General features: G+C 37.7%; 1 protein-coding gene across 1 annotated transcript; it reads right to left on the bottom strand.

Moving 5' to 3' along the window:
* Positions 1-18: 18 nt before the first annotated feature.
* Positions 19-26,232, bottom strand: arhgap20 (Rho GTPase activating protein 20). The gene is made up of 15 exons (XM_060860083.1): positions 25,777-26,232; positions 22,099-22,184; positions 18,010-18,180; positions 16,037-16,186; positions 14,348-14,389; positions 14,069-14,153; positions 13,909-13,983; positions 13,141-13,207; positions 11,470-11,658; positions 11,131-11,312; positions 9,718-9,882; positions 8,821-8,936; positions 8,530-8,719; positions 6,659-6,764; positions 19-5,984 (listed from the first exon to the last, which is right to left on the bottom strand). The coding sequence occupies exons 1-15, from the start codon at positions 25,876-25,878 to the stop codon at positions 4,300-4,302; spliced, it is 3,411 nt and encodes a 1,136-aa protein (XP_060716066.1). The 5' UTR covers positions 25,879-26,232; the 3' UTR covers positions 19-4,299.
* Positions 26,233-27,459: the final 1,227 nt, after the last annotated feature.

Here is a 27,459-nt window from a genome sequence, read left to right on the forward strand (position 1 = left end):
ACCACAACACACGAGCAATTTTGTAATAGGAAATGGTTTAAGACAGCAGCAACACAGGCATGTACAAAAATGCATTACGAGCCTTAAGTCACAATTTAACTTATATAAACAAATACAAACATACACTCACTGAACATCTGTACACCTCCACATTCATGCAGTTAGCTAACCAGTGTGGCAGCAGTGCAAAAAAAAAAAAGAACACCTTATAGATACGGGTCAAGAGTTTCAGTTTATGTCACCAAATATCAGTATGAAGAAAATGCTGGCTGATCTTTGTGACTTTGACCCTGTAGCATGGATTTTAATGCTACATGGGCTGGTTTGAGTAAGAAGAGTTTGAGAAAGTATTTCTCACACACACACACACACACACACACACACACACACACACACACACACACACCCTTGAGTTATGCAGGATAGTCTTGGCTTGTCGATGCGAGAGATCAGAGGGAAATGGACAAAATGGTTCAAACCGTCCAGAAGGATCAGTAATATATAATCACTCTGTACAACCATGTGGAGAAGAAAATCATCTCAGCATGCACAAAACAGATGAGCTACAACAGTAGTAGACAGCATCAGGGTTTAGAGTCTCGGGCCGGCAATACCACGACTGAGGTGCCCTTGATCAAGGCACCGAATCCCCCAACTGCTCCCCAGGCACTGCAGCATAAATGGCTGCCCACTGCTCCGGGTGTGTGTTCACTGCTGTGTGCGCACTTTGGATGGGTTAAATGCAGAGGACGAATTCTGAGTATGGGTCACCAAACTTAGCTGTATGTCATGTCACATCACTGTGAGCCAAGAAAAAAGATGTAAGGCTAATATAGGCACAGGCTTACAGAAATTAGAGGTTGAAATGAGATTTTTTTCAACTGTCCATCTTGAGTCTGTGAACATTCTTGTTCTTGGTTGAAATAAATAGAACCTGATTTGGTCTTTTGCTGTTCTAGTTCATTTACCACAAGGTTTGATATGCTGTAAATTCTGAAATGCTTTTCTGCTCAACACGGTTGTTAAAACTGATTACTCGAGTTACTATTGACCTCTCAGCTCAGACCAGCTTCTCCTCTGGGCTCTCGAATAAAGCCTGCAGACCCTCTATAGGTAAGATATTTATATTTTTTTGTACCATTCTGTATAAACTCGAGATACTTGTTGTGCATGAAATTGCCTGGAGATCAACAGAGTCTGATATACACAAACCAGCCCATCTGGCACCAACAAACAGCCTTGGAGTCACAGAGATCCCCATTTTCCTCATTCTGATGTTTGATGTAAACATTAACTGAAGTTCTTGACCTGTATCTGCATGATTGTATGCATTGTGCTGCTGCGACATGATTGGCCGATTGAATAGCTCCATAAATAAGCAGGTGTTTCTAATACAGTGGTGTACATAGAGGTACAGTATTTTATGGCTGCTACCACATTCTCTATAATCACCATCCTAAAAGGCAGCAGCTCCAGAAGTGGGCTCTGTGAATCATAGCCCTGTGGTGTCCTCATATTTTTTAGTGGCACAAATTATAATTCAAAGCTATCGAATTTTATGGCATTCTTACAGTTGGTTTGTCAGCTCAGTGAAATTAGATAGATTTAATTCAAACCTCAAAAAATCTGAAATAAGCTGGTCTATATATAACGTATATAACGTAAACCTCATGTTTTCTGTCAGGGATTAAAAAAAAAAAACTTTAAGGCTCCAACAAACTATCACAATATTACTGTAAATATTTAAATCATTTCCCTTATACAGTATGAATAGTTCTATTATGTTTATAAAATAAATGTTGTATGGGGTGTGTGGATTTGAGTTCACAATTTAAAGCATCCCTGACCGCAAAAAAGAGCCAAACTCCAGCCATAAGATAATATGAGTATAAAGAACCGGCAGCAACGTCACTGGGGAAAAAAAAATCTGAATATATATATCATAAAAGAAAAGAAAATATACTTAAGACATTACTCTTTAGATTCTTAGAAATATACACTATGTCTACAGCATACAAACATGGCTTCCAGATGTGCTATTCTCTTACTGCACATAAATGGGCCTTATTTATTATTTAAAACAAAAATCCATACAGTAGCAAATTCATATCAGGAATTTGTCCCACTGTCTTAATCTTATTAAATAAGCAAGAATTCTCACTGACACCAAATAAAAAGCACCTACCAAAGCAGAACCTCAGGCGTCAACATTTCTTTTGTAGCCAGGACATTTTCTTACACCTTATTGACAACTAATTACATATCTGCAGGTATTTGGGCTTTGCAATAGCAAGCATACTACTTATTTTAATATAATAAAATGATAGAGTAGAGTCAGAGTAGAGTATAATGTAACCTAAATAATCGATTTACATGTAATAATTCCCTTTAAAGATCTTTACATAGTATTATTTAAGGTCTTTTTGCCACATAATTTATCCTATTGTCCCTGTTTACATCATCTATAGATTTATTTTACTTACCTCAACTTAAATTAAATATTTATTATATATTTGGTAAGATGATACATACACCTGATGTCATTGCACTTCACTGCATTTCTTGGATTGATATAATAATCAAAAATCTTATAGGTTTTACAAAAAATGACAATAGTACGGAAGCGTATTGTATTCACTTGAGTCAAAAAAAATCTACTCTGTTTTTCTGAATTAACGACTTAATGTGGATTGCATGGAAGTAAACATGTCCCGCCTTTCAAGTTTAATCCGGTTTTATTTTACTTTGGGTTTGAGACATTGGGAGATACTGCTGTCTTTAAAAATTATCTCATAATTTTGAGATAATTAAGTCGTTAATTCAGAAAAACAGAGCAAAAAAATTTTTTCCTGAAAAATTCTCATAATTTTGAGATAATTAAGTCGTTAATTCAGAAAAACAGAGCAAAAAATTTTTTTCTTGAAAAATTATCTCATAATTCTGATTTTTTTTTACTCAAGTGAATGCAATACGCTTCCGTACAATAGCGTCTAACTAAAGCCCTTTTAAAGCTTAAAGAAAGTAAATGTAATTTTTTAAGAATTAAATTTACGGCATGATAGACAAAGTAAGAATATACAACAGGCCAGATATTTCAAATCCTTATTAATACAATCATACCAGAATTATTGGCACCCTTTAGATATGGGTTTAAAAAAAAAAGGTAATTGAAAACCCTTGAGGTTAAAAGAAAAAAAAAAACTTTATCACAGTTATTGTCACCCTGCATTTTGTATTGCACTCCTTTTGCCAACAAATCTAAGCACTTAGTCACCTCCTATAAACTGTGGAGAATATACAGAAAGGAATATAAAAAGCTCCCCTCACTAGTAAATCTCTCCAGATACTCCTATGGCTCCTTATATTGACTATCCATTTCACTTGCATTTAGGTCTGGTGATTTGTATGGACAAAATAAACGCTTGATTATTTGGCAGTTTCACCAGTTTTGTATGGTTTTAGATGTATGTTTCAGATCCTAGTCCTTCACTGTCGGAGATCCAAACAAGACCCAGTTGTAACTTCCTGGGAAAGGCAGTCATATGTTAATTTACGATCTTTCAATACTTCATGGAGTTTATGAGGCTGTATCCTAATAAGATTCTCAGGGCCTTAGGATTAAAAACAGCTCTAAAACCCCACAGATCGCCCATCATATCGAACACCGAAGAAACTTCTTTTTACGTAAAACCCACCTTGAATATTAGTTGACGATATATTTTGGCAACATCATAATATATTTTGTCTCATCTTACCCTAGAACATAAGTTCCAGTCAAAGTTCCAGTACCATCCAGAAAACTCCAGGCACTTACTTTTGTGGTTAGATGAAAGAAAAGTTTTTCTGCTGGTACGCCTTCCACAGAGTTTGTTGGCATGGAAGTGGTTTCTAATTGTAGATTTGGAAACGTGGTAACTCCAAAATGCAGCTGTCTTCTGCAAATCTCCAACTGTGATCCATTTTTGCCTCTCTAACCTCTTCACTGTGCTTAGGGGCAAAACATACTGTAATTGTGATCCCTTACAGACAAAGATTAAGCTAATTAACCACACAGACCATTTTTCATAACCTTTTATACCCATCTTTACCCAAGGCACCATTAATTCTGGAGCTGACTGTATTTAGAGATGTGTTTTCCTGATCTAGCCCTAAAGTACCTTACACACTTTATGTTCTTATTATTTAGTCTAACACACCAAATGGACCAATATACTGAATCAGATGTATAGACCAGGGATAACTGTATCTTGGACAGTTCTTGGACTGAACTTGGGAAATACTGCATTAGAACCCAGGAAGTTAGACATAAGACTCCTCTGAAAAAAGCATTTTTTCAAAGTCTTCAAGCTGCGTGTCACTGCACCTCCTCATCCACTCCCGCTTGCCATGGGCAACAGCCAACGCTACTTCCTGGCTCTTCTTTAGATTACTCTCAGTATCTTCACCTCCTTGCCAAAAGAAGTAGTTTCTCACAGCCTTTGTGGCAGCAGGTGACAGGCCAACACCGGGTTTACTATGCTTATCATCTTTCTCCAGGTCAGACACTTCAGGTTTTTTAGTATGGGTGTCAGAATATGTGTGTTGTTTTCGTACAGCCTGCCTGTGGATATCTTCCAGGTTCTTTACAGCCTCCCTATCCAGCCCGAGACAATTCTCTCCAGGTTCAGATGATCGACGTTGAAGGAAATGAGGGACAGGGGATTTCTCCTCGACAGGAATAAGTGAGTAAGATTTCTTTCTGTACAAGGCCAAGCGGCGAACACTTTGGCCATAGAACACAGACTGTGGAAAACTGGTGGTATTACCACCTGGTGTGTTTTTCTTAGAGTACTTCTGTGCCGGAGTTTGTTTACTCTGTGAACATGCCTGGTTGTGAATCTCTCTCAGTTCTTTCACCGTTAGTGTTTTTTCGCCGGCGAAAGAAAAAACTGAACTGCAATGCTGTGTTTCGTGCAAGGGTTCTTCAGAGCAATTAGGGCTGGTTGATCTTGACCTAGCAGATAGAACACTTGGTTCTTGCGCTTTCCTCTCCTTGGTATGGAAATTTTCAGAATGGAGTAGTGGATCACCATTGTCCTTGTCATCCAGGCTATCTTTGCCTTTAGACAGGGAAAGTCTGTTTTCTTTCCTAAGCCAGGTATTTGGATGTAGCCCATGACTGCTCCTCAGCTGGCTCCAGTCTAATTTCTCTTTAGGCGGACATTCCATCGGAGGTGTGATTGGAACCGGAGAACTTTCAGACACAATGCCAGCGAGCCTGAGAGAAGATTTCACTGATGACTTAAAGCTACCTACTATATGAGGGCAATGCTTGTTGAAGTCAGCAGAGTACTGAGAGGAAGCACTGTCCAGAGAGCTCACTGAAGAATATATTGGTGAAGCCACAAGGGAAGAGAGATTTACGCAGCTGCTATCTAGATGCAGAGGTGATGGTTTCAGTTTCTCTTTCGTTTGTTGAGGGGCATTCCTCTCATTCTGATTCCTTTGAATAGGATCACACTTCTTCTCCAGCCTCAAGGTGTTTAAATCAACCTCAAGATCTACATCTACATCACTTTTGCCTTTGTTTGTCACACATTCGTAACTGCTCTTTCGGTGTTCCCTACCTTCTAGGTGCTTGATTAAGGATGATGAGGAATTCCAAATGGCAGGCTCAGAGGATCGTCTCAGCTGACGAATACTCTTAGGAAAAGAAGATTCCTTACATGGAGAATGCAGGTGAGGAGTGGATGGACTCACTGCCGGGGATGCTTTTACTGGGCAGACTACTGATGGGAGTAAAAGGTGTGTGTTTATAGTGATGTCTGGGTCAATATCAGTTTGATCCAGGTCACAATCACTCAGTGTGAGGACTGAGTCATAGCTGCGACTGTCTGGCTTGCCTCGTGATCTCTGCATGGGCTGGAAAAGCGATCCAGAGTCGTCATTCAGCTCATTCTCAAGGCTGTCATAGGACGAGTCGGTCATCTGATAAGAGGACACATCTGCATGGAAAGGGAAAAGAGTTCAGTTTGAGAAAATCCATTTTGAGCAATATATACTGTACACTCACCGGCCACTTTATTAGGTACACCTTACTAGTACCGGTGTGGTCTTCTGCTGCTGTAGCCCATCTGCCTCAAGGTTTGACGTGTTGTGCGTTCAGAGATGCTCTTCTGCATACCTCGGTTGTAACGAGTGGTTATTTGAGTTACTGTTGCCTTTCTATCAGCTCGAACCAGTCTGGCCATTCTCCTCTGACCTCTGGCATCAACAAGGCATTTGCGCCCACAGAACTGCCGCTCACTGGATATTTTCTATTTTTCAGACCATTCTCTGTAAACCCTAGAGATGGTTGTGTGTGAAAATCCCAGTAGAACAGCAGTTTCTGAAATACTCAGACCAGCCCATCTGGCACCAACAGCCATGCCACGTTCAAAGTCACTTAAATCCCCTTTCTTCCCCATTCTGACGCTTGGTTTGAACTGCAGCAGATCGTCTTGACCATGTCTACATGCCTAAATGCATTGAGTTGCTGCCATGTGATTGGCTGATTAGACATTTGCGTTAACGAGCAGTTGGACAGGTGTAGCTAATAAAGTGGCCGGTGAGTGTATGTATGTATATATATATATATATATATATATATATATATAGCAAAAGAACGAGGATTCATTACCTGATCCATGACTGCAGCTCAGAGGCAATCCATCGAATAGTGTGGTCACGTCTTCTTCCATTATCGCCATGCACTTTTCAATCATAACCTTTGCCAAGTCACAGACCTGAAACAAGGATTGAATGGATGGATTTAATTATTCATTTGTCTACCGTAACTGCTTTACTGTATCTCAGGCTGGGTGCCAGTGGACCCAGAGCCTTTTGGGAAAACTGAGCATAAGCTAGGAATATTCCATAGATGGGACCAGGGCACAACTCACAAACTCACATATTAGGCAATTTAGCGTAGCTAATCCACCAAGCCAAATAAATTTCCTTTAAAGTATCTTTATGGCAGGGCCACTAAAAATGAGTAAAAGTAAAAGTAAGAGTAATCTTTATCTTGTAAAAACAGATCTAAGCTACTTTTTTCCTTCTGCAGTAACCCTTCTGCACTTGATCAGCTGTCACCTCAATGTCCCTAATCTGAGTGTATAGATATACAGTACAGTAGATGGGTTTTAAACAAAATGGATAAAGCAAGAATCTACTGGTTAATCCTATTTCTCACCGTAGGAGCTGGTTGGCAATAAAATGTGATTAATAAACTAAGGAATACATTCATTTGGGGCAGTTAAATACGGATGCATCATAATGATGACTCTGTTGACTTTTTATGAACAATTTTGTACAGTAACTGCGATTATATTCAAATGTCTTGTATGTGCCTCACCTATGCCACTGTGAAACAGAATGTTCTTTTATATATTAATGCCAGCATTGTTTATATATCTGTTATTTACCGACTCCTCTTTATTAAACAAAAATGTTCACAGCATAGATATACAATACAATTTAACATCTAAACATGACATTTTATTAGTAGTGATTGTGAAATAGACACAATCACTACATTATACAGTATCTTATCGAATAAAAATATATCTAATATATCTATTTTTGCAAGTGTCAAAAATTTGTTATAAAAAAATCTAGGCACAAGTTACTGAGTGTGTAATTGTACACAAGAAAGTGACAGAGACAGAAGAACGGCAGGGTAAAATACCAATGTTCTTATGATCCCTCAGCGGAAAAAAAAGACATTACTACTTAGTATAAATCCTACACAAACAAATTCTGTTTAGTTTGAGATTGCAGTGGTTTATTTTGGCAGACTTTAAGCCAACATTGACAATATCAGTGTTGTTAGGGAATGTTGAAATCTACATTTTTGGGGCCAGGATGGCAACACACAGGCTGCCACAAGCATATCCAAACAAGCTGCATGACTCGAGAGCTCCATCATAGCAAGATAATGAGGGAATCACACTGACCTCAAAAATCTAGAGGAAATGCTTGAAATATTTCCCAGTGAACTCAAAAACATCTTCAAATCCAAAACAAAACGTGTGAAAGGCTACCATTACGTGGGGTGTAAGAGACTCTCTCACTCACTCACTCATTTTCTACCGCTTATCCGAACTACCTCGGGTCACAGGGAGCCTCAGGCGTCATCGGGCATCAAGGCAGGATACACCCTGGACGGAGTGCCAACCCATCGCAGGGCAAACACACACACACTCTCATTCTCATTCAATCACACACTACGGACAATTTTCCAGAGATGCCAATCAACCTACCATGCATGTCTTTGGACCGGTGGAGGAAACCGGAGTACCCGGAGGAAACCCCCGAGGCACGGGGAGAACATGCAAACTCCACACACACAAGGCGGAGACAGGAATCGATCATTCAATAAGAAAACGATAAGCCGGGATTTCAAAGACTATGGAATTCCTCTCAATCTTAAAAATGACACTGACTTTCAGGAATAACGTCTTATGTTACATAAAATCTTCTGTTGAATAGGTCTGAATGGGTGAAACCAACCTTTTTGGTACCTTCTCCTTCCATCTCTGGGGTGCTAGGAGCTGGGGACCAGAGCAAGCTGGGAGAAATGCATATGGCCAGATTAACAGCATTCATCTGGTTGTCTTCAGCATGGAGTTGAATGTTGTAGAGTACTGCCAATACGTGCTTTAAGAGTAGGATGTTCTCAGACGGAAGACACATCACCAAACTGAAAAATAGGACAAAAAAATCAACAAGCTCTTTCAATAAATTACTGCTGGATTTCTGACTGTTGTGTTAGATTCCTAATTCAAATGTTGTATAACGTACCTCTGAATGGCCTTTATTTGACTGTCCTCGGCTTTGTCAGAGAAATCCATGGTGGCCATCCACTTCTCATACAGATCTGACAACAGAAGGCTGCCTGGGATGCTGCGCAGGAAGTCCTATATTATGTACACATAGATACACAAATACACACTTTATCACATCCATAAACTTAGATTAGCTTTTGGCTTGCAAAGAGGTTACAGATAAACAGATACAGATAAATTGAACGTTGTCTACAGTGAAAAGCTGTAGTTTTAGATTGCTTTTATATAAACAAAGTTTATATAAAGGGCCTTGCTCAAGGGCCCAACAGTGACAGCTTGGCAATGCCAGGGCTTGAATCCTGATCAACAACCCAGAGCCTTAACCGCTTGAGCCACAACCACCCTAATATTATATTCTGTAGCATTTACTAATGTAGATGCTTAAAAAACATCTAATCATAAAAAATTCTGAAGTTAGGCTTCTAGGAATGGGAGTTGTTTGTACAGCACATCCACAGATGCTTGATCAGATTTGGAGGTTTTTGCCCTCAGATCCTTGAACTTTGATTACTGACTGTTTTCGCACCTCTCGAACGGTGCCACTATAATGAGATTAAGATTCATATACTCACTATATTCAATGTTATTCACTGCATGATCTGCTTGCTATTACAAGTGACTTTGTACAAAGCCAAATGAGCTCATCATTTGGAAAGCATATCTGAGTCTGGCTCACAACAGCTAGCAACAAACAGACAATTAACTACACAGAAGTGACTAAAAAAAATTAACCAAGAGAGCCACGATTAGCAGCCATGTTGCAAAATAAAGTGACTCGGTTCTTGAAACCTGGTGAGATCAAGTTTTATATTGTGTTGCATATTGATGCATCACAGCATGCGACAACACTTACCTTCAGTACAGCAGCAATCACAAAGATAGACTGTCGGCTCATCGGAACAACCTGGATTCCTGAGTCCAGTTTGTCTCTCAGCTCCCTGCAGGCTTTGGCCCCAGCAGAGCGCCGGAAAATTCCCCTTGTAAACGGCCCCTCTTGGAACAGAAACACTAGCATGTCCTGCAGAGAGAGAAAATAAAATCTGATATACATTATGGACTGTATTATTTACTGAAAATTCCAGATGTGGAAAGGAATTCCCATTACCTTGTCCTGAGAACTGTCATTCCAACAACTGTATATCAAATGCTTATCAATGGTCACATTCATGTTAAAGGGTCTAACAGGTCATCAGTGTTAATACACAACCAATTCGACTAATTCAGTAGAGGTGCGACTTTTTATAAATAAAACAGACTCAAGTATTTACGTTAAAATAGCTGTAAATATGTATTAAAAAAGTGAGTTACCGCTATCTTTTAATAATCAATCTGTAGCTAAATGTAGTTTTCTTTGTTTGTTTGATTATACCACAGAACCTCGCCATACCCAGATAAACAAAATGACTCAGACAGTAACATGTCTTTAACCTTCATGAACTGCAGGTTAATATTAATGCTCATGTTCTAATGCACGATTGTTTTTCCGGCTATTGTTTTATTCAAGCGGAACTTGACAAATGCTGTATTAAAGTTCAGTTCATTTCACTAGTTTTACTCATTATCAGAAACTATTCCTCACGGTTCATGGTATTGTGCTCCACATGCAAGGAACCAGGTCTTCATACACACTGACAGAAATTTCTTATTTGGCAGTCAAATAGTATTAAAAAGTGCATTTAAACACATTTTATTTTTTATTTGAGTGCATTTAAATATTAATTAATCTATCATTTCACACAGCCACAGATAGCACTAATATTAGATGCAGCAAATATTTTTATTTTTGCACCAACCGTGAAAAGTAAAATGTTATGGTTAATAATAATAAATAATAATGATAATCTGCCAAATTTATGCATTTAGTTCACTATTTGTCAACAGCAAGGGAATTGTACTATGGGTAAATACATATACCTTCTGAAAAGGTACAATAAATACAATACAAATCAAAAATACAGTACCTTCTGAAACGCTATAGTTTATTATATTACAATCTATAATGTTTATTATATTATAATCTATAATGTTTCAGAAGGTAGAAAATTATTATTATTATTATAAAAAGCATTTTTTCAGTTGGGTTTATAGGTAATTACCCACAGTACAATTCTCTTGCTGTTAATAAATAGTGAGCTTCTCCATTTTTAAATCCTACTAATAAATGCCTAGTGAACTATAAATGTATAAATTTGGCAGATTTTCAAAGATTTATTGCATGCCTGGAGTTTGTGTGTCTGAACATTATGAGTAGGATTCCTACACTCACCATGATTGGTTTGGGAAGGCTGTTATCCTTGCATACCATGCTGAGGGGCAAGCCAAAGAGCTTATCAGTTGTGGTTAGATGAGGTGATAATGGAGGATCATCCAGCTGATTGGACGAGCCACGCCAAAAAGCCCAGTTGATGAGTGACCGTCGTCTTTTGAACGGCTTTTGGTCTGGATCAACTTAGGTTTTGAGAAGATAAACGTGGATATTAAGTATCATTCTTCTATATCTCAAGTCATGTATTTATTTAATCACATTTAATATGAAGGTAAAATAAAGCTTTTACTGCACATACTTCTGGTTATCTTTGTATAAAAAAGTTAGGAAGATATTTACCAACAAAAGAATGGCCCACAGCGACCCGACTTGGCCTCAGGATGAACTGGCACTGACTGTCTGTCTGCAACTGCTCAAGAAGTAGCTCCATTTGTCTTTCAGGTGGAGTTACTTCATCACTATTTTCACCAGTTTCATCTAAAGGCTCTCTTAAATGGCTCATCTGGATACTGAAAGGAAACTCATGACCTGTACACAGAATTGGGAAGTAACAAAGTACTTTTAATGTTTTACTCACTACATTTTAGAAGGAATATCTCTACTTTCTACTCACTACAATGACAAACACTGCATCATGACATCTCTCAATAGTCATATATTTGTAAAGCCATTTGTCTCTTTCATAATATCAATCTCACTCAACAGCACTAACTCATTCCTCTATACAGTTATTTTACTGTACACTTGTTTTCCTTCATCAGCTCAAGGATAGACTACTGTAATGCTCTCTACACTGGACTTAATCAATCACTTCTCAATCGGCTTCAAATGGTACAAAACGCGGCAGCACGTCTTCTCTCCAACACCTCCAAACGCTCACACATCACCCCTGTCCTCCACTCGCTTCACTGGCTTCCGGTGTGGTTTGGGGTGGAGTATACGGTCCTTCTCTTTGTGTTCAAGGCGATCAATGGTCTTGCCCCGGTCTACCTCACAGAATTAATAAAGGTCTACCAACCAGCCAGATCTCTCCGCTCCTCTGGATATACCTCTCTGGTCACTCCCAAATACAAATATGAGAAATCTGGAGGCCGGTCATTTGCCATCAAGGGACCAAAGCTGTGGAACGCACTTCCAGCACACTTACTGTACGATCCATCACTGTGCTGAGTGTTTTTAAATCGCAGTTGAAAACTCATTTATTCATACAAGCTTTTAACACGTAGACCCTGTTTCAACTGCTATTTTATGTTCATTGTGTTCTTATTGATTTTATTTTTTATTGTTGTTTTACTAGAAAGCACCTTGTGCTCCTTTTGGCTGTTGTAAGGTGCTCTATAAATAAAATTTGATTGATTGATTGATTCTTTTATTGTGTTTGTATGCATTATGTATTCAGTAAGGTACATGAATACTGAACATACTGTACAGTACAGTATATGTTTAAGTGTGTATTCATGTATCTACACTTAACAGCCACTAGGAACATCTGTACCCCCGTTCATTCATGCGATTATCCGATCAGCCAGCCAAGCTTGTGGCAGTAGCATGGTGCATAAAATCAGTTAATGTACACATCAAACATCAGAAAATGGAAAATGATCTGTCTCGAGTTTAGAAAAAATGGTGCAAAAAACAAAGACATTCAATGAGCTGCAGTTCTGTTGCTGAAAATGACTTTTTTAAAACGACCATGCTAAACCTTTGATCGGCTACAACAGCAGAAAACCACACAGGGTTTCACTCTGAAGCTACAGTAAGTAAAGAAACCAGGCATTAGAAGACCAAACAATGTTCATTTCTATTTTAACTTCTGCAGTGCTACTGTCACATGATTGAATAATTTTACAAATGAGCATGTGAACAGGAATTCCTTTTAAAATGGTCCACCAGTGCATATGAATTATGTATTGTCCTACAGATGATTAAAAAAAAAGCATATTACAAATGCTTTTTATGTCTGCAGTTTGACGTTATAATAACAATTTTCATTAGTTATAGAAAACTCACCAATAAGAGGGTAAGGAGCATTGTCTTTTCTGGAACTCACCCACAGCTGGAAGTCCTTCACACAACCCTGTATGCCAAAGATAAATACATTTTAAAAAACGGTTTCAATTCAAGAAGCTTCTATTACCATTTTGACCATATATAACTGATAAATTACACAGTGAAATGAAACTACGTTCCTCCTGGACCCTGGTGCTAAATAAAAACACAGACCTGCACAAAACAATATGAAGCTAAGGGCTTAAAAATAAGGTATCTGCTGCATAAAGTGCATTGTGTGCAACCTAGTGCAAAGAGTGCAAGACAAGACAGTGAAGACAAACAAAACCAATACACTGTAGAACAGATACAAAAAAAAAAAAAGTACAGTCAGCATACAGTGTTTTGTGGACCAAAGTGCAAAAAAAGAAAGCTTGTTTGTTTGTTAACAAGTTGTGACCCAGGTTCCACAACTAACTTACAGTATACGAACCATATGAGGACATGTTTTGTCTTTTGACAGGAACTTTGAGTTTGTCTATGAATAACTAACTAATGACTAATAGTTAAATAAAGTGCATTGGAATTTTGTGTACTGTTAGGTGTCTTGATTTGATTAAGTAGATGTCTGTGCAGTCACTGTTGCCTAAGGAGAACATAAAAATTCTCTATGCCTCCGTTTCTCAGGATAGCTTTACGCACAGCACGTACGTCCGTATATTAAGAGAAACTCTGCATGAATTTATATAAGTAACTAAAACTCTGAAGACACAATGTAAAGAAACTTACCACAATCCCAAACTGCTGCAGTGCGAGACGAATAACTTCATTGGCACTGTCAGAATTGCTCACAGCAATGGTTGTCTAAATGATAAGAGCATCAGATTTTGATCAACAACATACTCAAATACTGAGAAAAAGATATTTGACTGAGTGTAAGAGAACTTACATATAAAAAGTTCCCCATGTCCTTGGCATGCACTTTAAGGGGGATTGTTTTTGGATGATCTTTCTCCTTCTCCTCTTTTATTCGACTGTAGAGAATTAAGGGCATAGACATAATGAATTCAATAGAAATGTGCAATAAAATCTTTTTTAAAGAAAGTAAACGGTCACACCGAGATATGAACTTAAGTGTACACTTTCAAGAAAAACACGGACACGTTAATCTATTAAAAGACAGAAGGAATGTTGTGGTATCTGCAGATTCCGTGTGATTCCACTGTACCTTTTTATAAGGAAAAGCCATCTCTCCTTCTGTTCAACTGAGCTATGGAGCGAAGAACAAACATTTTCATCATCGAAAGCCGCTTGAGAGCCATCATGTAAGGTGTGTCTTCATGCTTTAAAATGGTTATTGTTGCTATCACCCCACATCCTTCAAGTGTTAATCAGTTGCAGAGTTATAAAAGGAACCTATACAAGTTTTCTGAGAGAAACTCTTCTATATTATATATGTATATATTTCTCTGGAACACTTACTCATCAGAGTATAACACCGTTGTTAAGTCAATGGTGAAAGATAAGTCAATCTGTTTAATTAAGTAATTGATTGTGAATCTGTCACTTTCACTTGATTAGGTGCAAATGAAAGTGACAACAGGGGAAGGCAACAGCAAAACTACCCCCAAAAAGGGAATGGTTTTGCGGGTGGGTGACACACTCAATTTGCTCTCTCATTATCCTTCGTGAGTAATTTGTCTTTAGTTTTGTGATTTTTTTTTTTTAGTGTCCTTGTTAGTATGAAATATGAGGTGGGAGCTGCTTCTCGGCAAACTGTACTGGGGACATTCATTACGTTAAACATCATCATCGGGAACATAAATAATATACAATGACATACTAGAGAAGAATTTAATTTTATTGGCCAAGAAACTGATCGCACAAATGTTGGTCATTTGTGGTGTCTAAATACTTTTTTCCCCTTTTTCCTTTGTTTATTCTCATAAATATATACTTGTTGTTCCTATCGCTCAGTAAAAAGCACCGGAAATACATTAACTAAGCTACTTAAAGTCATTTTGGCACAGAGAGAGACAGTAAATAAAAGCTATAGTGTCTATTCCTTGTATCAACACAAAGCCAATTTCCCAAAATGCTCATTCACAGGACTCACTACCTCACTTTAATTCCCTGAACTTCTAATCACAACCTGTAAGCATGCTCCTTATAAATAAACCAGACTTTCCCGAAAGCTTTGCAATGACTTGATCCTAGCACTTCATTAGTAATGTATATGTTTTGTTACTTATGTACTTTCTGGTATTAACCCTGTTTGAGTTCTTTATTAAATTTCACATAGACTACTTCAACAATGCTTTGCTTGTCTATCGCCATTATTTTTAAGTCTCTGCACTTGTATGAAAACTCTTCCCATGCCTGACATTTACTTTTTTTGAGTGTAAATCATCTTCATAGTCATATTCAGACACCAGATTGATGTGTTAAACAGGCATAAATAATAAAATAAAAAGTAATACAACAGACAGATGGCTTACGTTTACAATTCTGGCGTTTGGCAGACAGCCTTATCCAGAGTGACTGACATTTTTACTTCATTTTATGCATTCAAGCAATTGAGGGTTAAGTGCCATGCTCAGGAGCCCAGCTCAGGTGCTGATCAGAAAGTCGTGAGTTCAAGTTCCCAGGCCATCAAGCTGCCACTGTTGGGCCCCTGAGCAAGGCCCGTAAACCCTTAATTGCTCAGATCTATAAATTATATGAATGTAAGTCGCTCTGGATCTATAAGGGTGTCTGCCAAATGCCAGAGACATAAATGTAAATGTAGTCCAATGCCTTAACCTCTAAGCTAGCACATCTTCCATGCAATATGGCTTCCATTTTCCAGGAGTTTAGACATAGCCTGTGTGTTCAGTCGATATATTATAAGCGGTAGATTATAAAGAATACGCAGTACCTAAAAGTGGCTACACAGTTGCAGGTTGGCCAACCCATCACAAAGCTTTTGTCAAGACATGTACTCCCTTCGCATACTTCTTCCATGCAGTTTGCTGTCCACATTTCCGAAACTCGTGTCTGTGCCTTCAGCTTAAAGTTGGTTGAAGATCTGTTCATAAAACATCACAAAATATATAAAGATAGTATTTAAAGTACCACGCTAGACATTCAGTCATTTCTTCATTTATTATCAGATTCGCATGGAATCCAGAGGCAAAAAAGGTGGGAACACACGACGCACAAACATTTTCACACACTCGTCCACGCTTAGGGGAAATTTACTGTAGCTGATCCGCATACTGACAATGTTGATAACGTTGCTCATGGTGTGCAAAAAAAAAACCCATTTGTTGTGGGTGTTGGGCAAATGTTATGCACAGTTTGGTAATGACCAATAAAAGCGTATGTCCTAACACATGCTCAGTCAGTTCAAACTTTTATCTCCCAATTTTAATGCACGCTTAAATTCATACCCACCCTATTTAATGCACGCTTAAATTCATACCCATTCAAGTCTATCTTACACTTAATCATTGTGAAATCATTATTAAAGTCGCTTTTGTTTGATATCTTGCAAGTTAGTAATTACTGTATGAGGCTAGAATAAAGAAGAATGAGTCAGTACGCTGTGCAAACATTCAAAATGCAATGTCTCGTTTAGCTGCAGTTGCAGTGGCAAAGATGACTGATAATGAAACTTCCTTGCTACTAAAACCAAACACAAATGGGTTTTACCGCTTTATTTTACAGTCATGTTTAGTTTTGATTTTGAGCTTGCCTGCATTTAATCTGTTAAATAAAACAATAATAAGGAGAAATAAAATGACTTTGCTTTCAATAGCTTCACACAAATTTCCTCCCACAAATTCTCACACTGCTCAAATTTGAACCAAACAATTGATGCACTTTGAGAAGGACAGTTTATATTCAGGAAAGTCTGAAATATTTTACAAAGATGACTAATTTCTGCTATTTCTGCAAATATGAAATAACATTTTTTTTTCATTTACAGCATTGATATCAGGACTGACTGGTGTTTGATATTAAATTTCAAATCCTTTGAAACTCATTTATTGTCACCGTGATTATTAATATTACTGACAAGTGTTCACAATCAAACCGAGAACCATTTACTAGCACGTGAAATAGGATTAGCCGTGAGATATTATTAAATATAAGTCAGAACCGCATGATCCGCTCTGACAATAATGATAGGTCAACATTTCTTTTCACTTCCAACACACTGTGGCTATAGTGGCTTTGATGCCAAAGTCTGCCTTAGATCGAATTAATTGGCGCTTTGGGTGGTAATTACTGAGAAGGACCCTCTGGCTATGTGAGACACTACAGGAAAAGGAAGGAGGATGTGGGCCACATGATCCTATGAGACGCAATTAAACAAGGGGAAAAAAAGGGTGGAGGAATGGCCCAATTCTTCCCACCATTAAAGCACTCACTGGTAACTCCCATACATGGGTATTTTAGTTAAGGCATTTGCTCAAGTGGTCTACTCCCTGTGATATGGAGAGCAATAACAACTAGGAATGATAGCTTTTTTAAATAGCAAATAAATGCAAGCTAAGCTGCTGATTAATTCAGTTTTAATTGCTTTTTTAAGATATTTTCTTGGATTCGTTCCTTTTGGTTTGTTTGTTCTATTTTACATAAACATGTTAATGTCAATGTTTCTCTTCTTACTTTCTACAGAGTAAGGACAGGCTCAATATGGGCTAAAGTTGGATAAAGTGTGAAAGCTAAGTAATGTTTTTGATCATTCACTTCCTCTATCACATTTTAGTCCTATCCTAAAACACACATTTCCCCATATATCTTCTTGACTTCCTAAGAATTGAAAAAAATAAAACACAACAAAAAAACAGCACCAACAGTAACAAATGGTACATTGGGATCTTCCCTTCATACATGTCTTACTTGGCTTTGCTGATGAGTATGATGTCAGTGAAAAGGAAAATATGCCTCTCCTGGGTCTGCAGACCAGTCTTTAGCTGGACGTATGCATGACTAATAAACATCCTTGAAGGATTAAGATACGATTGCACCAGTAGGCATGTCTCCGGGCTGACTGGAGAGAGACTGTTATCCCTGAAAAACAACAAATTCAAATCACTAATGACTCAAACGAAGTTTAAAACGTGATTTGGGTCATACATATAAGCAAACAGTAAGAGAGCAATAAAAATATTTTGCCAAAATATGTAAATTGTGCATTTCAATTAAGTCAAGTTATGGAAGAGGGCTATAAAGAGGGATAAAATGGTAACACAATCACACTTGGTTGAAGACACACTTGGTACATCATTTATTTATTTGTTTGTCTGTTGTATTCGAATTATTATTAATAAATAACTCTCGATTCAACGGTACGCAAACATTTCTATCTCGATTTAAAGCGCTTGAAAACGTATTATACAGATTACAGACTACATTTCTTGCTCTGTTATGTGCCAGCTGGTTCAACCTACAGGTAATATTGACACATGACTCACTGTATTTATTTAAAAAAAAAAATCTACATAGAATCTCACTTCCACTTAAAGCCGTACCTTGAATCGGACGACTACGGCACAAACGCTTCACTCAAAACATATTTTCATTTACAACAAGCAGAGTATCTAAATAGGGGTTTTAGAAGCGAGCTCATGTGGGTGTAGTTTGTAATCGGTAAACATGTTTACAAATCCAGATTACAGCTTTGGTCAATCTAAATTAGGAGTCAGTAATCGTCCTCGGTTAATTAATAATTTAGTTCCAAGTCTGTTTTAGAGTTTATCCCACCAGATTCAGAGCACTGGTTTACATGACTCAACCTATAAACCTTTTTTTGAACTAAACGATGGAAGAAAATAAATAGAAAACAAAAGGATTAATCATTTAAATAGCTATATGGTTATATGAGCTTAGACAATTTCCCCCTGCGTTGACGTCTCAGTAAACAACAACAACAAAAGATTCACACCGTCACCAGGGTAAGTGTGTGCTTACGGGGTCACTCGTATGTGTGAACCAGTGACTAAACATCCAGTGCTGCTTTAACAATGTTATTCTCTTCCAGTTTGTAAAGACCTAAGGACTATTTTTAGCATTTATATCCTCTAGAATTATCCTTCTGAGGAGCTTAACTACTGCTGAAAATGCTGATCAAGTCATTCTAGGACACGTATGAGAATGTAACTTAGTTCCTTGACAGCAATACTGTTTCAAGTTCATTATCAATAAAGGTTTTTCATCACTCTGTGATTACCTTATTTCTGATTTTTACTTATTGCAGTTTTTTTTAAAATAAATAAATAAATAAAAAACAATGGGTTTTCCATACAATATGTAAATATACATAGCCATATAAAAGTCAAACAGAGACTCAAACAAGGAGTAAATTGCGTCATAGTACTAATTAAAAAGAATGATTGACATCTCCAAGACCACGATCACGACCCGCACACATTTAACTACGTTCAGTTAACAACCAAAGCCTGCTAGTGCTGACTCAGTGAGTCACAAAGATCCTTTCCAGAACCTTCAAACTGACTCGCTTCCAACCTCAATCTGGACAGCAAAATCTGTCAGGTCTTCAAAAAGCAGACCTTTCTCTTCCATGAACATTTATCTAAGCCAGATTAACCTTAACTTGTACACAAAAACAAGCATCTCTCTCTCACCTCTACACTATGCACTTGTATGGTAGCACTGCTTGTATTGTCCTGTGTTTGATATATCGCTTAGCTTGTATTTCCTCATTTGTAAGACACATTGGATAAAAGCATCTGTTCAGTGAATAAATGTAAGGTAGCTGAATAATGTTAGCAACACGTAGTGTAATAGAGAAGCGTTACTCACTACAGCAGTATTGTCATCAACAATATTGTCATCTTTCACAAGAGATAACTTCAAAACAATTGGGGAAAAAAAATGGAAAGATTTTGGAAAAATCTTGAAAAACTATGAAAAACAAAACTATATATATATAAAAAAACCTACTTATTAAATAAATAACGATTAATAAAAAGTGTTCGTTCATTTGTTTTCCTATCATTTTCAAAACAGTGAAATCAAAAGTACTGTTGCTATAAAGATGGATGTTCTTATGCAAAGATTAAAATGATATCAGTTATACATTCATCATCAGTAAGCACTTTATCCTGATCAGGGTCACGGTGAACTTAGAGCCTAACCCGGGAACACAAGGACTAAGGTGATGTGATATACTACATTTAGCATAGCCAATCCACCAACTGGCATGTTATAAGGAGGTAGAAGGAGACTAGAGAAACTGCAGGAATCTCACACAGACACAGGGCAAAATATGCTAAACTACACACAGGCAAGTAAAGTGAACTCAGTGACTGGGGAGCCTGGGGATAGAAAGCGGCCAAATCACCCGCTGCACCATCATGCCGCATAATCATAATATCGCATTATAAAATATCAAAGCCAGACATGCAAATGAAGGTCATTCAAATCCAGTTTATCACGGATAGGGTTGTGCTAGAATTCAAGGAATCAGATTTTTATTTTTTTTTTAAATCTTAACGTCGTCTCACGAGATGAACGGCCAGTTCAAGCAACACAAATAGAAAAGAAGAAGAAACACTGTAAAGAATAAACCATGTAGACATAATGTAATTTAATGTAATGTAATATTTGGGGCAGGGTGGCTTAGTTCTTAGCAAACCTACAGGGCTGAAGGTTCGATTCCCTTTACTGCACTGTGTGGGTGGGGTTTACAGGTTTTCTCCATGCACTGAGGGTTTCCTGCAGGTCCCCTCGTTTCCACCCCAGTCCAAAAAGACATTCATTGTAGGCTGATTGCCATCTCTAGGTTGCCTTAGTAGCATCTGTGTCTGTGAAATAGTGTTGGCACCCCATCCATTGAGTCCCCTATCCCAGACTCCAGTCTCTCAGCAACCATGTGTACGATAATTGATACAGAAAATGGATGCATGGTTAAAGCAACCTAGAATAGACGAAAAGTACTTAGAAGAGAACCGAATGGACTGAATTAAGGAGATTATATTAGAACACTGCAAACTTCTTTTGATTGATTGGATGATATACATTTGGTGAAGACAGTCTTTCCTCTGAGGGCAGAAGGGTTTGCTGCTATCTCTTGATGGCTTCCTCCGAATGAGACATAACTTCCCATGATCACTATCTCAATGTCAGAAAGTTGTAAATCTGGATTAGGAAATGACTATTGCTATGATATCTACCATCTCCCAACACTAAACGGGATTCACATAGACATTTGGATAAAATATTTGCCATATATTTGTCCAAGAAAAAAGTTTTTCTTTTTTTTTTTCTTTTTCTTTTTTTTTTTTTTTTCATTTTGATGCAGATCACAGTATCTGGGTCAAACTTGTTAACACAGTGAAACATTTTTCCACGGCAAACAAAGATTTCTCAAAACTTCGGTACAAACCTTCATTAAACATGCGCTCAGTTGTGGAAATATACCTTGTACCTACATGTTATTTATTAGCGGAAGATGTTTTACCCAGAAAATGTTATTGCTGTATCATGCATGTTAAGCTGTTTAGCTGTGGTAGATAATGATGATAGTGGGGGTTTAATCTTTGAGCGCATTTCCTTTACAGGAAAGCACGAAACACTAAAATCAGTTTTAATTAATTTAATGATTTAATTTAATTTACTCCTTGTTGATTAATTAAATTAAGCTGCAGAATAATGAGAGTGGAAGGCATATTGTTAATAGACAATCATAATAGTCTTTTAATTTTTTTAATTTTTTTTAATTGTAGCTTGCTTTTAAAATCTCATATCAGGCACCTCAACTCTGGCAAGATCAGAAGCATGGACCAGTATCGTGTTATCATGATCGTTAGTATCAAGTCGTGTTAGTTATCTGACTGAACTGCCCAGAAAATCAACTTCAGCACCAACTTAACACGACTGTGAATATGAGAGACTTCCTTGCGTAAATATTGACACAATCTTTGACCTTGAGTTGCCAACTCTGAATACGACACACAGATTCCATACCTGGATATTGTTCTGGATCTAGTTAGTGCTTTGCTGATGACCAAGGAAGGAGCAGACTGCCTGCGACAAGACAGGGCCTTCGTCCTCTGAGAAGAAGAAAACAAAATCCTGATTGTTACTTTAAATGTCCACACAATTCATTCATCAGCAAGTAAATACAGTAGAAGTAAAAAATAAATGCACTGCACATTGTCTTTATTCATCTGAGAGACACCAAAATATATCTCACTCTTTAGAATTCATACAAGATTTAGAATCAAACAAATCATTAAATGTATCATTAAATGAACAAATCTATTTTATTAAAGCAAATAAAGATGAATTCCATCTAGTGTTTAGACAGATTTGTGGAAACATGAACACGTCATTATATTTATAGAGATACATGGATTATATGTTATAGCTGGAATACTCCTGATAATTCACAGTCAAGTGAAATTATCTCGACATCAAATATGGCTGACATTAAACTGTACTTGGGTGTGATATTTGGGATAAATAATCATTGACAACGTCTGTAATGATGATAAGAATGATAAAATGTAATGTGCTACTTGCACTAATGTGCTTCATGTTGTGTTTCGTATGAAAACCAGAAAAAAAATCATTTCTTTCTGGAAATAAAAAAAGTCTTTCCTTTTGTGTAATTTGTGCCTTGATTAGACAACGTGTGTGCTTAGTGTGCTTAGACTTTTTAGCAAAAGCAGTTGTGTACATGGGTTATCGGGATGGCACAGTAAATAAACCACTTTGGGTATTTCACATCCACTTCCTTAGTCAGTGTTGATAGTGTATTACAGATGTCAGTGATACCAAGCAGAGATAAAAATCTTGGTGATTGTTTCGATCTATTTACAGTAATTAGTACATACTGTACAATCGGTAAATTCTGTGCATATTACACACTATTTTCCATTTATAGCCCAAATCAACAAACCTATATTTTCTTTTCTGTTTGCACTATTCAGGTTTTCAATATTTTTGTTTAAAAGTTCTGTTCTAGGGACCTTATAATTTATAAATACAAGAACAAATGTAACACTACTGTATGTGATGGACTTTGGATCAAAGTGCACAAACCTCATCATAGAATAAGTGTTTCTGGGGAAAAAAAAAAAAAAACTAAACTAAAATCCTTCAAGTGGACTCAAGATGTGTAAGAAGCAATTCACTCACTCCAAGTATTGGCAAGACAACAGAGTGTCTTTTGTAAAGTCAAGAGCTCTAATCGTTTTAGAAGGTCAAGGTATAATAGCTATGGAAGCCATAGCCTGAGCAAAGAAATTAGAATAATAAAATTTGTAAGAATTTGAAGAACACACACATGAAAAAGTTGCTGACTACAAAAAGCAGTCAAACAGTTTCCTCTTTTTTTAGTTTCATTAGCTTTCGTTACCACATGCATTACAGCATAGTAATACATCCCCTTTCCGTTCATTAAAAAAACTATCATTAAACTGATTCCATTATATATCAGTTATAATCAGTTTAATTATCATTAAACTGATTCCATTAGTCCCATATGCACTTAAATTAATAATTACATACAATGATTATACATGAGGATGATCAAATAGCTTTAGGGTGATTATTTACTATTCCTGAAATATTTATTTCCTAAAATATTTATAACTTACTACAATGATATAAATGAACTAATCAGCAGTGAGTGATCTGATTGATTACAGTTAAAGCAGCATGCCTGGCTGAGATGGACATTTGACTAACATACTAAGCATGTCCTAAGCAGGCTGGGTTTTGCTGATTTATATTCACAATCTGTTTCCAGATTTTGGGTTTATATTTTAAACAGTTAAATCTTCCGTTGGCTTCCAGCGGTACAGATGAAAGTGAATCTAAAAATCTTACTGTAGCTGTCAAATAAAAACACAAAAAACTGTACTTAATTTTTACTAAGTAATAAAGCTTTTTCCCAGTCGTGTCTTCAAAGAAGAGATAAAGTTAATACAACATTCCATTGAATATGTCAGGAAGTGTACCACGTTCCAGCATCTGATTGCGAGAAACAAACAATTTCCATTATCCACAGGAAACCTGCAGCACACAGAGTTTAAGTGATACACACTCCAATGTTCAACTTGTCCTTCCAAAAAACCCAAAACAACGCCACCTCACCTCACCTCACCTCACCTCACCTCACCACACCTCACCACACCCCTCCACAAATTTACCTTTGATTTGACAGCTTCATGTGACAGACCTTGCCTTAAATGATGCAGTGGACAAACACAGACACATCAATCATACTTTGCCAAATTTTATTCTGTGATCCTTCAACGCAAACCTGCTAACCTGCTTTCTAAGCAAAGGTCATTTCTAATTGAGACTCACTTTAAGTTTACTTTGTTACAAGAGAATTCAAATATAGGTGGAAATATAGGCATATTATATGATGTGTATGATAAATGGAAAAAAAAAAAAAGAGCCACAACACACACACACAGAGCGAGAGAAAGAGAGAAAGAGAGAGAGAGAGAGAGAGAGAGAGAGAGAGAGAGAGAGAGAGAGAGAGGGAGAGAGAGACAGACAGAGCGAGAGAGAGAGAGATAGAGAGAGGGAGAGAGATAGAGAGCGGGAGAGAGAGAGAGAGAGACAGAGAGAGAGAGAGAGAGAGACAGAGAGAGAGAGAGAGAGAAGGGATGTCAACAAAATCTAAGGGCTGGTGTATGTGCTCATATTCAGAATTGGTACAAACACTAGTCATGAATCTATAGTAAATAGACGTTTATAGAATAACTGAAAAGTTAAAGTATAAAAAACAATATAATCTAATAAAAAATGGAAAGTTCTTCTTCTAACAACATACATGACACATTGACCTGCTCATGTTATGGGGACTTAGCTGTCAAACAAAATGGGGAACAGGAATTTCTTGAGCCAGACAAACAAAACCAAAGATCTTGGCCAAGCTGAAAAGCAGAAAAAAAAAAGCTATACATGCTGAAGTGAGACAAATCACATAGGGAAATCCAAACACATGAAACCAGGGATGACAAACAGGATGGTCTAACCACTGGCATCCCAGGCTGGAGAGGGTTCCCTGAAATAACTCCGCATAAACATGGAATTACTGCTAACTTCAGCGCCGTTCAGACGCCAGCTCTCAGACCACGGTGCAAGACTTTTCCAGCTCATTCTAAACTGCATTTAAATGCTCCTGTCATCCCGAAAATACAGCAATCACAGTAGTGACTGTTTTTAGGTGTCTAGGATAATATAAAATTGCACGTGCATGAAAAATATCCAAAGTATAACGTAATGTATCCTTTATATGTCAAAGCATCTTATTGGGAAAAAAAAAGGGCTGCTGCGCAAAGTAAAAGCCAAATAAACAGGACATCTTCTTCCAATGCAGAAACATCTGCAAGCACAAAGCAATCCTGAACAAATTGCACATCTGCAGAGCAGGAATTTTCCCTTCCTCACTAATCACTATTAACATAAACACTATTCATTAGAGAGGGAATAACTGTAGGCAACAATCACGACGAGACGGTGCGTAATTAGGCACACACTGGTTTAGTAACACTGTCGCCTTATTATCTATAGTTACTTGTAACTAAAAGTATACTCAGGAAATACAGATTAGTAATAAACAAGATTAAATCCCAGGCTTGTTTGTTTGTATGGAGGAATAAGAGAAATGTTTGCGCGTACCCGCTTGGTATCCAGATGCGCGCACATGTTGATCTCCTCAGTGAGTGATGAAGAGCGGCTCTGGGTGATGTTTACGTGCTGCTGCGGTGACATACTTTCCATTCAGACGCTTACAGGTGGTTGGACCGATCCAAGACAAGTGAACCCCTGTGCGCAAAGTTGTTCCATGCACTCATATTAGCACGTAACCTAAATTCAGAACATATCTCACAATCATTTTATAGAGGAAGGAAGAAATGAATAGCGTTAAATGGGTAATGACTATAGTCCAGAGCTTGTAATATCCACTGAAAGGACACACGACCTGAGCTGTGTATTAACAGCCTGAATCCAGCACAACTTTTATTCAGCTCAAAGCAGCACATTGATCTGTACACACGAGCCGCTGCTCTGGGTCCTAAAGCCCGCTGGCTTATTTCTAAACAGCAGGTGGGCATCAAAAGACACGCTATGTTTCTCTTTTGGAGAACCTCACTATCTCTTACTCACTCACTCACTCAGTCACTATCTCTCACTCACTCACTCACTCACTCACTCACTCACTCACTATCACACTCTCACTCACTATCACACTCTCACTCACTCACTCACTCGGTCACTATCTCTCACTCACTCACTCACTATCACACTCTCACTCACTCACTCACTCACTCACTCACTCACTCACTATCACACTCTCACTCAATCACTCACTCACTCTATCACACTCTCACTCACACAGTCACTATCTCTCACTCATCCACTCACTCAGTCACTATCTCTCACTCACTATCTCTCTCACTCACTCTATCACTATCTCACACTAACTCACTCTATCACTATCACACTCTCACTCACTCACTCACTCACTCTATCACACACTCACTCACACAGTCACTATCTCTCACTCACCCACTCACTCAGTCACTATCTCTCACTCACTCACTCACTCACTATCTCTCACTCACTCACTATCTCTCACTCACTCACTCACTCACTATCACTCACTCACTCACTCACTCTCACTCACTCACTCACTCACTCACTCAATCACTATCACACTCTCACTCACTCACTAGATCACACTCACTCACACAGTCACTATCTCTCAGTCACTCACTTACTCACTCACTCAATCACACTCAATCAGCCACTCTCTCTCTCTCACTCACTCACTCACCCTATCATTCACTCTATCACTATCACTCACTCACTCACTCACCCACTCAACCAAACAGAAACACTATACAGACAGTCATCCAAGTTCAGGATTGAACCAGGGATCCTGGAGCTACATTGCAAATGCAGTGCCACCCCTATTGCATAAAATAATAATAACATAATAATGTTGTTGTTGATCTTCTTTTTTTGTATTTTTTGATGTTTGCACTTGCTGCAAAGCTTTCTGAGCATTTTGAGTCCAGCAGTTCAACACACAAGACCTCATTTAACACAACACTCTATGCGTCTGGTTATTCACATGCGTAGAGTGTTGTGTTAAATGAGGTCAACACTCACTGTTGCAATTCAGCCAACCAAGACTTATCTGGTGTAATGCACAAATGTTTTAGAGCTTAGTTAAGAGGTTTAGAGATTAAAATAACCATCAAATCAGTCCAAAATAAATACATAACTAATATATACATAACCACATACATAATACATAATACAATAAATACATAACCATAATGTGACACTCCATCT

The sequence above is a fragment of the Tachysurus vachellii genome, chromosome 24 (genome assembly GCF_030014155.1).
Source record: "Tachysurus vachellii isolate PV-2020 chromosome 24, HZAU_Pvac_v1, whole genome shotgun sequence".
Lineage (NCBI taxonomy): Eukaryota > Metazoa > Chordata > Actinopteri > Siluriformes > Bagridae > Tachysurus > Tachysurus vachellii.

Bases quoted from the DNA above. Each gene is read 5' to 3' on its own strand.
- arhgap20 (XM_060860083.1), bottom strand. From the start codon at position 25,878: ATGGAAAGTATGTCACCGCAGCAGCACGTAAACATCACCCAGAGCCGC. The intron at 6,765-8,529 runs GTTGGTTTCACC...TCCTTGTTTCAG, and splicing joins AAGGAGAAGGTACCAAAAAG to GTCTGTGACTTGGCAAAGGT. The intron at 5,985-6,658 runs GTAATGAATCCT...CTTTCCATGCAG, and splicing joins GAGCTGCAGTCATGGATCAG to ATGTGTCCTCTTATCAGATG.